Source organism: Physeter macrocephalus, chromosome 2, assembly GCF_002837175.3.
Source record: "Physeter macrocephalus isolate SW-GA chromosome 2, ASM283717v5, whole genome shotgun sequence".
NCBI classification, from domain to species: domain Eukaryota; kingdom Metazoa; phylum Chordata; class Mammalia; order Artiodactyla; family Physeteridae; genus Physeter; species Physeter macrocephalus.
The window spans coordinates 115,925,918-115,939,790 of NC_041215.1; the positions used below are offsets into that span (position 1 = coordinate 115,925,918).

The following is a 13,873-nucleotide window of genomic DNA, read 5'->3' on the forward strand; positions in this document are numbered from 1 at the left end:
GTGTATTCTGTTGTTTTTGGATGGAATGTCCTATAAATATCAATTAAGTCTGTCTAGTTTAATGTATCATTTAAAGCTTGTGTTTCCTTATTTATTTTCATTTTGGATGATCTGTCCACTGGTGAAAGTGGGGTGTTAAAGTTCCTTACTATGACTGTGTTAATGTCCATTTCCCCTTTTATGGCTGTTAGTATTTGCCTTATGTATTGAGGTGCTCCTATGTTGGGTGCATAAATATTTACAATTGTTATATCTTCTTCATGGATTGGAATATCTTTTTCCATCCCCTCACTTTCAGTCTGTATGTGTCCCTAGGTCTGAAGTGGGTCTTTTGTAGACAGCATATATACGGGTCTTGTTTTTATATCCATTCAGTCAGTCTGTGTCTTTTGGTTGGAGCATTTAATCCATTTACATTTAAGGTTGTTATTGATATGTATGTTCCTATTACCGTTTTCTTAATTGTTTTGGGTTTGTTATCGTAGGTCTTTTCTTCTCTTGTGTTTCCTGCCTAGAGAAGTTCCTTTAGCATTTGTTGTAAAGCTGGTTTGTTGGTGCTGAATTCTCTTACCTTTTGCTAGTCTGTAAAGGTTTTAATTTCTCCGTTGAATCTGAATGAGATCCATTCTGGGTAGAGTAATCTTGGTTGTAGGTTTTTCCCTTTCATCACTTAAAATATGTCCTGCCACACCCTTCTGCCTTGCAGAGTTTCTGCTGAAAAATCAGCTGTTAACCTTATGGGGATTCCCTTGGTTGATATTTGTTGTTTTTCCCTTGCTGCTTTTAATATTCTTTCTTTGTATTTATGTTTTGATAGTTTGATTAATATATGTCTTGGCATGTTTTTCCTTGTTTTTATCCTATATGGGACTCTCTGCACTTCCTGGAGTTGACTATTTCCTTTCCCATATTAGGGACGTTTTCAACTATAATTTCTTCAAACATTTTCTCAGTCCCTTTCTTTTTCACTTCTTCTTCTGGGACCCATATAATTTGAATCTTGGTGCATTTACTGTTGTCCCAGATTTCTCTGAGACTGTCCTCAATTCTTTTCATTGTTTTTTCTTTATTCTGCTCTGCAGTAGTTATTTCCACTATTTTATCTTCCAGGTCACTTATCCGTTCTTCTGCCTCAGGTATTTTGCTATTGATTCCTTCTAGAGAATTTTTAATTTCATTTATTGTACAATTTATCATTGTTTGTTTGATCTCTAGTTCTTCCAAGTCCTTATGAAACTTTTTTTTGTATTTTCTTCATTCTATTTCCAAGATTTTGGATCACCTTTACTATCATTACTCTGAATTCTTTTTCAGGTAGACTGCCTATGTCCTCTTCATTTGTTTGGTCTGGTGGGTTTTTACCTTGCTCCTTCATCTGCTGTGTGTTTCTCTGTCTTCTCATTTTGCTTAACTTACTGTGTTAGGGGTCTCCTTTTCACAGGCTGCAGGTTCATAGTCTCCATTGTTTTTGGTGTCCACCCCCCATGGCTGAGGTTGGTTCAGTGGGTTGTGTAGGCTTCCTGGTGGAGGGCACTAGTGCCTGTGTTCTGGTGGATGAGGCTGGATCTTGTCTTTCTGGTGGGCAGGATTACATCTGTTGGTGTGTTTTGTGATGTTTGTGACCTTGTTATGATTTTCAGCAACCTCTCTGCTAATGGGTGGGATTGTGTTCCTGTGTTGCTAGTTGTTTGGCATAGGGTGTCCAGCAGTGTAGTTTGCTGGTCGTTGAGTGGAGCTGGGTCTTAACATTGAGATGGAGATCTCTGCGAGAGCTTTGCCATTTGATATTACATGGGGCCGGGAGGTCTCTGGTGGATCATTGTCCTGAACTCGGCTCTCCCACCTCAGAGGCACAGGCCTGATACCTGGTCAGAGCACCGAGACCCTGTCAGCCACATGGCTTGGAAGAAAAGGGAGAATAAATGAAAGAAAGAAAGAAAAAATAAAATAAAATAAAATAAAATAAAGTTTTAAAAATAAAAAATATTGAAAAGAAATTTTAAAAGTAATAAAAAAAGAAAAAAAAGGAAAGAAAGAAAGAAGAGAGCAACCAAACCAAGAAACAAATCCACCAATAATAAAAAGTGCTAAAAACTATACTAAAAAGAAAAAAAACAAAGGACAGAACCCTAGGACAAATGGTAAAAACAAAGCTATAGACAAAATCAAACAAAGAAGTATACACATGCACAGTCACAAAACGAGAAAAAGGAAAAAAAAATATATATTGTTGCTCCCAAAGTCCACCGCCTCAATTTTGGGATGATTTGTTGTCTATTCAGGTATTCCACAGGTGCAGGGTACACCAAGTTGACTGTGGAGATTTAATCTGCTGCTCCTGAGGCTGCTGGGAGAGATTTCCCTTTCTCTTCTTTGCACAGCTCCTGGGGTTCAGCTTTGGATTTGGCCCTGCCTCTGCGTGCAGGTCACCTGAGGGCGTCTGTTCTTTGCTCAGACAGGATGGGGTTAAAGGAGCAGCTGATTCGGGGGGGGCTCTGGCTCACTCAGGCCGGGGGGAGGCAGGGGTACGGATGCGGGGTGATCCTTCAGCAACAGAGGCCAGTGTGACGTTGCACCAGCCTGAGGCATGCTGTGCGTTCTCCCGGGGAAGTTGTCCCTGGATCACGGGACCCTGGCAGTGGTGGGCTGCACAGGCTCCAGGGAGGGGAGGTGTGGATCGTGACCTGTGCTTGCATGCAGGCTTCTTGGTGGCGGTAGCAGCATCCTTAGTGTCTCATGCCCGTCTCTGGGGTCCGCGCTGTTAGCAATGGCTCGCGCCTGTCTCTGGAGCTCCTTTAAGCGGCGCTCTGAATCCCCTCTCCTCAGGCAGGTAACAAAGAGGGAAGAAAAAGTCTCTTGTCTCTTCGGCAGCTCCAGACTTTTGCCCGGACTCCCTCGCAGCTAGATGTAGCGCACTAGCCCCCTTCAGGCTGTGTTCATGCAGCCAACCCCAGTCCTCTCCCTGGGATCTGGCCTCCGAAGCCCGAGCCTCAGCTCCCAGCCCCCTCCTATCTCGGCAGGTGAGCAGACAAGCCTTTCGGGCTGGTGAGTGCTGGTCGGCACCGATCCTCTGTGTGAGAATCTCTCCGCTTTGCCCTCCGCACCCCTGTGGCTGTGCTCTTCTCCGTGGCTCCGAAGCTTCCCCCCCGCCACCTCCCGTCTCCGCCCGTGAAGGGGCTTCTAGTGTGTGGAAACTTTTCCTTCTTCATAGCTCCTTCCCAGTGGTGGAGATCCCGTCCCTATTGTTTTGTCTCTGTTTATTCTTTTTTCTTTTGCCCTACCCAGGTACGTGGGGAGTTTCTTGCCTTTTGGGGAGTCTGAGGTCTTCTGCCAGCATTCAGTAGGTGTTCTGTAGGAGCTGTTCCACATGTAGATGTATTTTGGATGTATTTGTGGGGAGGAAGGTGATCTCCACTTCTTACTCTTCTGCCATCTTGAAGGTCTCCTCCTTTGATTTAGACTTTGGTTTCATTAAAGTTCATTTTAAATCTTACATATCATAAATGCTAATGAAATAAATACATAAAATAATTTTCATTATTTTTATCGGTTCAATGATTAAATCACAATAAAAAGAGCTGTTTGTCTTTATTGAGTTCCTAGTCCCTTGATGTACACATTTAATTTCAGTTAAAGAACCAGGCTACTTGTACCCCGAGCCTTGCCTATAGATTCTCCAAACTAGTATCTTTTTTTTTTTTTTTTTTTTTTTGTGGTATGCGGGCCTCACACCGCTGCGGCCTCTCCCGTCGCGGAGCACAGGCTCCGGACACGCAGGCCCAGCGGCCATGGCCCACGGGCCCAGCCACTCCACGGCACGCGGGACCCTCCCAGACCGGGGCGCGAACCCGGCTCCCCTGCATCGGCAGGCGGACGCGCAACCACTGCGCCACCAGGGAAGCCCCAAACTAGTATCTTTGACTTAATTTGAATTAAAGAGTTGATTCTCAGGAGTCAAAAAACAGTTTTCAAAGGAACTCACTGACTGGAATAGTTCAAACTATATCAAGACAGTTTTGATATATGGTCCAATAATTCTTTGCTATTCAACATTTAATTAATTCTTAAGTCCTGTCTGATTTTGTTCTCAACATATCTCATATCCTTCTCTTCGCTTTCATCCCTTACTTAGTTTCTCTCAGATTCACCTTCTGTCTTCTCTCATCAGAGCTACTGTCATGCTGCTGATACTGTGCCTCTTTCTACTTGCATGTAAACGAGGTTTTAAACACAAATTTGAATTTATCACTGCTCTACTTAAATCACCAATGTGTCTCCATCCTTCCATCTCCCTTGACCTTTTGATGTGCTTTCTGTCTGGCTTTCCAACTTTCTCTTTGGTCCTTTCTCCGTAAGACCTTGAGCTTGAATGGACTGAACTCTCATTCCTTGTCTTTGCCTCTGATGTTTTTCTTGCCTTGAATTTCCTTCCATCCTTCTTCACCCATTGAACTTCCTCTTCTTTTATAAATTCCAACTTAAGAGTCTTTCTTAACAACGCCTTCTTTTACCTACCCAAGACAAGTGAAATACTTTCCACCTTTATCACTTTACCAAGACTATCTCTATTTTTTCACACAGGACACTATTTAGAAACCTCTCTAATTAGAAAATTTCACCTTTATAACTTTCATAGAGAAAACTAAGCAACATGCTAGAGCCACTTTTGTCTCCAACAGATTTCTGGGTCACATGTAGATGGATTTTTTAATAATTCAGCATTTTGTAAAGTGAGGCATATTTGCTAGTTTTTAGAGCCTTGCCTCTTTTTGTCCTTATTCTGAGGTGATTTATTAACACCATCATTAAATTAGTTTTAAAGCTGTAATGAGAGTTGTATATATTGTATAATTGAGATAAAAATGCAACTTAAAATTACATAAATGTACCTATTGGCTGTATGTACGATGTTCTGTGTAGACTTATAAACAGGCTTTTATAATCAAAACTAATCACAAATAGTAGAGCTTCTGTACTGTTATTTGTTTACATGTTTTGTTTTTTACTCAACTGGTCTTTCAATTCCTTGAGACAGGAATGGTGTCTTATTCATATTTAATTCCTAGAACTTTTCACACAGTGCCTGGCATATTCAGCAAATATATGTTAATTTAATATTATTTGTAAAGATAAAAGAGACATTTATGATCACATTACAGCTTGGAATGTGTGTGTGTGTGTGTGTGTGGTGTATAATGCTGAAGGACTATAGATTAGATACATAAATATATTGTCAGGATTATAAATCTCAATGTATAAGTAAGGACTATGGCAGTTTAAAGCGGTTGGATTTCTGTTTTGGATGTTTCAAGGTGTGTGTATAAGATGCGTTCAGGAAGAGAATACATTTATTTGAGAAGGCAGGAATCTTGTGTGTTGCAACCATACACACAAGCATCTTGTAAGCAAGCAGTCCATAGGCATCTTTAGAAACTAGAGTAGGTACAGTCTGTCTTCCCTTTTCTCCTATGTTCCTGATTCCTTCAACTATCATCCTTCTCATGTAAAATATCATGTTCAAATTTACTGACCCAAAATAAAAGGTAGCATTTATTAAGTAAAATGAATGTTTGCTTTGAGCTATATTATGCCCTTACCTAACAGTTATAAATATAAAATCTTCTACCACAATTCAATAACTTGATGGATGACAGGCATGCTGTACTCTGCTATTTTGGCATTTCCCATGATGTTTGATACAGGGTCCTACACATAATCGTCATTGTTATATCTTTTTTAATGATCTTAGGAAAGAGAAGTTATTCTGAATGAGCTTTAAAAAAATTTTATTTTAAAACCCCATCATTTGTCAGGAATTTTCTGTAGCCCCTTAAATTTTCTTATACTCATCACTATTTTGATTGTCATAATAGTCACTAGTAATTAACATCAGCATTAAAGTATTTATAGAACTTTTAAAGTACTTTTTGTAGCAAGAAAGATTCTCTTTCTTCAGTGCATTTCTGTGTAAACATTGTGTGCATTCTTTGTAACCTGGTCTGTAACCATTACCAAGTTGGGAAGGGGAAGTAGGAAGGAAAGTCCATTGCTGGGTTTCTATAGGTGAAAATAGATCTGACTATCCAAATATTCTTCAGTGAGATTACTGAGTTCTTACCAATGAGAAGAAAATGAATGTACTCTGGAGACAATTATGCTGTTGATATTAAGAATCTACCCATTACTTGATTTATTTTGTGATATGTGATATGGTAGTTGTTATGACTGTCATAATTTCATATCTCACTTGCTGAAATATCTCCATTTCTCTAGTTTAAGGATCTCTAAACTTGTTCTCACAAGGGTCACATAGAAAATATTTTGTGTTTTGAAGGGCATAAGGTCTCTGTTGCAACTGCTCAACTGTAGTGCAAAAACAGCCACAGACAATATGTAAATAAGTGGGCATGGTGGGGTTCTAATAAACTTTGTTTATGAGAACAGTTAGCTGATTGCTAATCTAGTTGATAGACTTATTTATTTCTATTATGAAATAGTAGTACAAGAGCCCTCTATTGCACATAATTTCTTCCATAGTGTTTCTAGAAATCAAGGCACCCAAACCACATTTCTTTTTATAATGATAATAATTAAAATAATTAAATGATCTATACATATTTTTTTTTCTTTTTTAAAATTTGTTATATACTATTGTTAGGGCAAGCTGACCTCCTTATTGTTTTTCAAACAATCCAATCACAGTCTTGCCTGCCTTTGTACTTGCTAATGCTGTATCTGGAACATGACTCTACCTCTTCTCTAGATTTATGTTCAGATGCCGCTTTCTCAATGAAATCTTCCTTCATCACCCTATGTACATAGCAGCCCAGCTCCACACACATATCTGCTCCCTACCTGGCTTTCCCTCGCTTCAACCCTCTGTTTGTACCCCCAGGCACTTAGTACCGTCTACCATACTATATATTTTTAATTTAGTTATTCACTTTCTGTCCCCATATTCTTGACTATTAGTTATGAGGACTGAGTCTTGTCTGTTTTCATCACTGTTTTATCCCTAGTGATTAAAATAGTTCCTGGACATAATATTCAACAAAATTCTTTAAAAAATTAATGAATGAATGAATGAATGTAAGGCCTATGTGTACAATTAGTCAAAGCTTTGATCTTTTCAAAATAAGTAATTACACATTTAAATTTTAGGAGCAGAAAACAGTCCTTTCTTCAAAGCATGCAGTACCTGAAGCAATAGAAGACTTTCTCTGCAATTTCCTGATCAAAATGGGAATGACCAGAACTCTTGATTGCTTTCAGTCTGAATGGTAAATAGTTCTCTAGAAATACTAACATTATTTAGCATGTGTACTTTTAATCATCTTAAAAGACTTTGAGTGACTTGGCTTATGTAAAATGAATGAACTGGATAGAAATTTTTCCCATCACCACCGCTGAAACCACAACACACATACACACACAATCAGGATATCAATTTCAAAGAAATTTGTAATATCTTTCCTAAATATACAAATTTCGGTGATTTTCAAGAATCAATAACATGGAATGTCTCCTGTAGTTATATAATACGAAGCTATTTGATAAAATATTTTTAAAATGTCTTTTGAATAATTATAAGGGTATAATTTCCTGTATTAAGACATCCTACTAACAGTACTACTTTGCTTGTTTTACTTAGAGTGTAATGGCCTGCTTTTCTCTACTCACACAACTAATTTCTTTTCTACAAATATCCCTTCATTTAGAAGTAAGTGGAATTACATTGTCAAATGATACCTTTTTCTTGTTATAATGGAAAATTTAATAACTTATTGGTTATGAAAATCAGCAGGCATACTGTCTTTATTCCTTTGCTGTAGTGGTAATGTCACCAGGCACATTTTCAGAGTCCTAACATTTGTTAACAAAATATTATTAAATAATTGGATAATAAAGTGTTTGATTTTTAAAAGCCATTGATATTATAGAAAGAAGGAATGATATGATATCTAAAGTTGTTTATAGTGTTTTGGAGTTCAATCCTAATTTTAAATATAGGTGCAATTTGTAATTTCTACTAATCCAACTTTGATTTAATTTTTATATTCTGCTTTTTTTCATTCTCATCTACAGAGACCATGCACACAGAAGAAATCAGTTTCATTATTTTAAATTGCATGTCTAATGTTATTAAATATAACTAGTAGAACCATTTTGATTAATACGGTTTAGGAAAAAGAACAAGTTTGATGGTAGAAAAATAATACTCTTCCTACTGAATCTGGAAGTTGTGTGAATAATTTTTATAAAAATGTCCCTAAGAAATAATTACAAATGTATTAGAAAATACATTCTTATAAAAGTAGGTAGATGGTTAATTTGCAGTACTAATGAAAGATTAATGTGGTTCAGTTTCCTTTTTTTCTTCTAAAGATATTCGTTAGGACATGTAGTGCTTACATGTTTGGCCAGTCCAAAGTATGAAATTATCACCTTCGAGAAATCTGGAACCAAGTATGCTCTTAATTAGGTGCTTGTTGCCATATTATCCTTTTAGATTTAGCAATTTGAATTGAGATGAAATTTCAGAAAAGTACAATAGTATTAAGATTATAGAACCCCTAAGTAAGCATTCCATTTAGCATAATATTATAATCATAATGTAAAATTTGTATAAATAACTCTTCATTATATGGGCTTAGTAATACTGTGGTTCAAATTATTTTATTCTTATCCCTAGCCTCCAGTTTGTAATGAGATAACAAATTATTTGTAATGAGATTATACTGTATTGGATATTTTTATTTCAAATGAAACATTTTTCACTTTGATCAGAAACCTTTACTTATTATGCATAGTAAGACTATAGGAATATTATATATATATTTTTATAATTTCTTATTATAGAGAAAAACACTTGTAATATATCATTGCTGTAAATTCATTTAATTTTACAAAAGGTGGTGAAGCAAGGTTTCTCTATTGTTGGTTTGTAAAAACAAAAAAAACAACCCACAAAAAACAAACAAAAACTCCAAAAACCAAAAAACCTGGGCAGTAAAATTTGACTTACGTTCTTTCATTCCTCAAACAGTAATTGCAGTAAATCCATTGAATCTGGGGTCAGCAAACTAAGGCTCTGGGGCCAAATCTAACATGCCTCCTGTTTTGGTAAATAAAATTTTATTGGAACACAGCCATGACCTATCTTTTAGGTATTGTCTATTTGTCTGTGGTTGCTTTCACACTATTACATATAATGGCAAAGTTAATTAGTCACAGCAGAGACCATATGGCCCAGAAACCTTTTTTTTTTTCCTCCAAATTCTAAATATTTATTTTCTGACCATTAACACACACAGAAAAGATTATATACATCATAATATTCTATGAACCACAAAAAGTCTGCACTGTGGGTTTAGTCAATGATATTTTTATGACCCTTTAGAAGTGCTCTGTGGACAATTATAATTTCCCTGGGGGCAAAATTAAAGAAAGGGTTAAAATGGAGAAATTATGGTAGTGCATTTTATGTACGCTTACCGAGCATATGTCAACCATCTCCTTTCCTCCACTGGACTGTTTTGCTGGCTGTTAACAAGGTCAGGACTCATGCAAAATGTACATTCTTGCTCTTTTCCTTTTCCTCTTATTATCTCCAACTTACTCCAACTCTTCTTCCCTTTACAGCCAAATGTTTTGAAAACAGGCTCTTTATTTTCTTTCTTTCTTTACTCTTTTACATCCTTGGTTCTCTCCAGTTTGGCTTCTGTTCCTACCATTCTACTGAATGTTGGATGGTAGTAAAAATGCCATCAAACGTAATAGTGCAATTATTTATAATATTTATTGCTATTTTATTTTTTTCTTAATTTTAGAATAAATTATAAATTAGTATATTCCTTTAATTTTCACAAAAGGGTAAATATTGCTGCTTTTATCCAATAAAATTTGGCATAATACATAATTACTCAAATGTGGGTAGTGCAGGTAAAACTTTTACCACATATTAATTTATTTACATAGCATTTATTTTAGTGGCCTTCATATCACTTTTTCTTTTTCTTGAAATAATTTCTTTAGTGATTATTTTTCCGCATTAAATAAAGCAAGTTGCTGAAAACCAATTTTATGGTCAGAAAAACTTTATGGTCCAATACTTCAGTCAATCCTTATGTCTTCTCTTTTGAGATAAGTATAAACCACTTTCCAAATATACATAGAAAAGTGATTTTATGCTTAAATGGTTATCTATTGGTTGTTTTGTAAGTTGTGGCAAATATCATTTAATATTGATTCAATTATCTTAAGCTTTTAGATATTTTACAGGGGTTTTCTTGCTATTTTTTGGTATAAGATATATATATAAAACACAAAACATATGACTATAATGTGTAATATATTAATAAAGTTAAGATTTAAAATATGAAAATGCTGAAAATTAAACGTTTTTAAACTAATGTTGAGCTCATCTACAGCAAGCTTTGTAGGGATTTCTTTGTTAATAACTATATTACTTGAAATGTTTTTCTATGCTCTGGTTGTTTTTTATTTAAATTTATTAATTGCTACATATAATGATTAAAATTGTACTTATTTACAGATTTATAAATGATTTTCTGATGTTCCTTCTTATTTCACTGAGAAAATGGAAGTTCCACAACTCTTGCTTCCTCTCTACCAACCTGCCACCTCTGTTGTCAGCATTCTCCCTCTCTCCTGTCACAGCGGCTGAGCCATATCCAGTCATCTGAGGCCATCTGTCCTCTACTGGATCCCAGCGTCTCTCACCTACTCAAGCACATGACTCCTGCAATTGTCCCCTCTCTTTCCTGCACTGTAAACTTTTTCCTTCTCTGCTGAATCACTCACATAAGCATAGAGATGTACAATAATATGTCATATATTAAAAAATAGAAGAAAACAAAACACCCTGGACTCCACTTTCTCTTCTAGGTTCATCTTGATTTCCTGGGCTCTGCTTTATAGCTTATCTCCTTGAAAGAGTTTGTTGCTACTTCCTCATTTCCTACTCTCTCATTCCTACTCTAGTTCCACTTTCATCTCCATGACTCTACTGAAACTTTTTTCAGTGACTTCACATTGCCAAATTCAGTGATCGATCCTCAGTACTCCTCCTGTTCATTCTCCTTGCATCATTTGTCACTGTTATCCATTTCTTATTTCTTGCAACACTTTCTTTACTTGGTCCGTGACCCAAGCACTCTTCTATTCTTTCACTACTTCACTGCCTCCTCTCTTTCTTAGTCTCTATTTGGTAGTATTTCCTTCTCTTCCCAATCTTGAAACAGTCCTAGGTCTTCCTTACTTCTGTCTTTACATTCACTTCCTAACTGGCCTGTTCCAATCTTGTGACTTTAAAGTGTATCTATTTACTAATCATTCCCAGATTTAAACTGCATGTCCTAACTTTTTCCCTGAACTCTGGACATGTACTTATAATGTTCATTTTCACTTAATTGCCCAGCAGACATATTGCATTTAACATGGATAGACACAGTTCCTTGATTTATCTAAGCACCCAATCCCTACTGCATTTGTCCCCACTTCACTAAATGTCTGTCTGTTGCTCATCCCACATCCTTGGAGTCATCCTTGACTTTTCTTTTTTGATCTCCTACAGATCAGATGATCTGTAGGAGAATCCTGTTGGCTCCATCTTTACAGCATGTCCAGAAGATACCCATTCCTCACAATCTTTACTGTTACCAACTTTGTCTAAGCCACCAATCTTTCTCTCCTGAACTGTTGCAGCAGCCTCCTAACTAGGCTCTCTGGTTCTACTCTTGCTTCTCTAGAGTCAGTTTCTTCAAACAGATGCCAGACTAATCTTTTTAAAACGTAAGTCTGATCAGCGTCACTTGTCTCTTAAAGCATTCCGATGGCTTCTGATTCAGAGTAAAATCACATTCCTCTTTTTGGCTCCCTGCTGTCTTCCCGACTTATCTCTCACCATTCTCTTTCCTGCTCACTTAGTTGGCTCCGTTTCCAAATACTACAGATGTACTGGCTTTTTGCTTTATATTGTATACGTCAAACACCTCCTTGTCTCAGGGCCTTTACATTTACTTTTCTATCAGCCAAGAATGCTCCTCTCGCACATATCCACATGGCTTAGTCTCTCATTTCCTTCAGTTCCCTGCTCAAATATCACTTTGTCAGTTATACTTTCTCTGGCCACCTTATATAAAATATCACAAACACCCCCTATCATTCTCTACTTCAGTCTCTCTGTTTCTCTTATCTTGCTTTATTTTACTTCATAGAATATATCACCATCCACACTAGAATGGAAACTCCATTAGATAGGTAGGGACTTGGACATTTTTGTTAATTTCACCAGTGTCTGGACTAGTGCCTGGAGCATAGGAGATGTTCACTTATATTTTATGCACCATGATGATATTAGTACTTAGCAATTCATTAATATTTTATTTTAAAAATATCTTATGAATATTGACATTTTAAATTTAAAAAGTTATATTGCAACTTATCGCTATAAACATTCCCTAAGACTTAACTTTTTGGGCTTCCCTGGTGACGCAGTGGTTAAGAATCCGCCTGCCAATGCAGGAGACATGGGTTCGAGCCCTGGTCTGGGAAGATCCCACATGCCGTGGAGGAGCTAAGCCCGAGCGCCGCAACTACTGAAGCCCACGTGCCTGAAGCCCGTGTTCTGCAACAAGAGCAGCAAGAGAAGCCACCACAATGAAAAGCCCGCACATCGCAACGTAGAGTAGCCCCCGCTTGTCGCAACTAGAGAAAGCCCATGTGCAGCAACGAAGACCCGATGCAGCCAAAAATAAATAAATAAATAAAATTTTAAAAAGTGATTTAACTTTTTGAAATGTACATAAATTAAGCCAATGTAGTAGAAAGAAACAATATAAAGTCTTTTGTTTGATTTTATCCTAGGTATGAGTTAATACAGAATGGAGTAACTGAACTTAGAGGTGGTGGGCATGTTCCAGATGTCTACACCCAGAATATGCTTTTAGAAAATGAGAACAAAATTTTGAAGAAAGACTTGAAGCACTATAAACAAGCAGCTGAGTATGTTATTTTTTAATGACTTTTTTTTTTTTGGACTAAATAAAAGTAAGGCATTGAATCAGCTAATAGGTGGATGGTGGTTAATGCAACAGAGCTTTAACTCTGGAGAAATGAATTATATGTCAATTCTAGTTGGAAAGAATATGAAAGGCTTCACCAGCAATTAATTGAACAGATGAGCAGAACACTCACAACTATAATTTACCAACAAGAGTGGAATGCAGGGGGTTGTGCAGGAGGTTGTTAATTTGTTATGTAACATTCGCTTCCTTATGTATTTTGATAGTCTTATCATGGCTTGTGGAAATCTTCCCTTATGAGGTAAGCTAATTTCTGAAATAATAATAAAATTATAGAAAGCTAGAGGAAGGAAGGAGCTAGTGTATTCTTAGTAGAGCAATTTCAGTATTTGAAAGTTGCCCAAAGAAAGCTGTTATTTTGTAATTTCGTAGCGTGAATTTATGCACAGAAGAGAAACGTAACAGAAACCAAATATCTCTGCATGTTTCTTTCTTTCTAAATTAATGAAAGCCATGCAATTTTTGGCAAACAAATTTAGATAAATGGGCAGTGTTATTCTGGCAAAGACAAATATGTGAATGTGTTGACTTGGGGTGAACATACTCATCTAAGACAATGTTAGATGAAAAATCAATGCTTAGATATGGAGTAGACAGTTTATACTTTGTTCATTAATTTTTTTTTTTTTTTTTTTTTTTTTTTTTTTTTTTTTGCGTCATGCGGGCCTCCCCCTGCCGCGGCCTCTCCCGCTGCGGAGCACAGGCTCCGGACGCGCAGGCCCAGCGGCCACGGCCCACGGGCCCAGCCGCTCCGCGGCACGCGGGGT

At 36.9% G+C, this 13,873-nt stretch overlaps 1 protein-coding gene across 1 annotated transcript in view; it reads left to right on the top strand.

Moving 5' to 3' along the window:
- The window catches only part of SPAG16 (sperm associated antigen 16), a 906,896-nt gene that overhangs the window by 24,854 nt on the left and 868,169 nt on the right, over nt 1–13,873 (top strand). The window contains exons 4-5 of the mRNA XM_024124705.2: nt 7,162–7,280; nt 12,889–13,026. Coding sequence (XP_023980473.1) covers nt 7,162–7,280; nt 12,889–13,026 — 257 coding nt within the window. The remainder of the gene's footprint in view (nt 1–7,161; nt 7,281–12,888; nt 13,027–13,873) is intronic.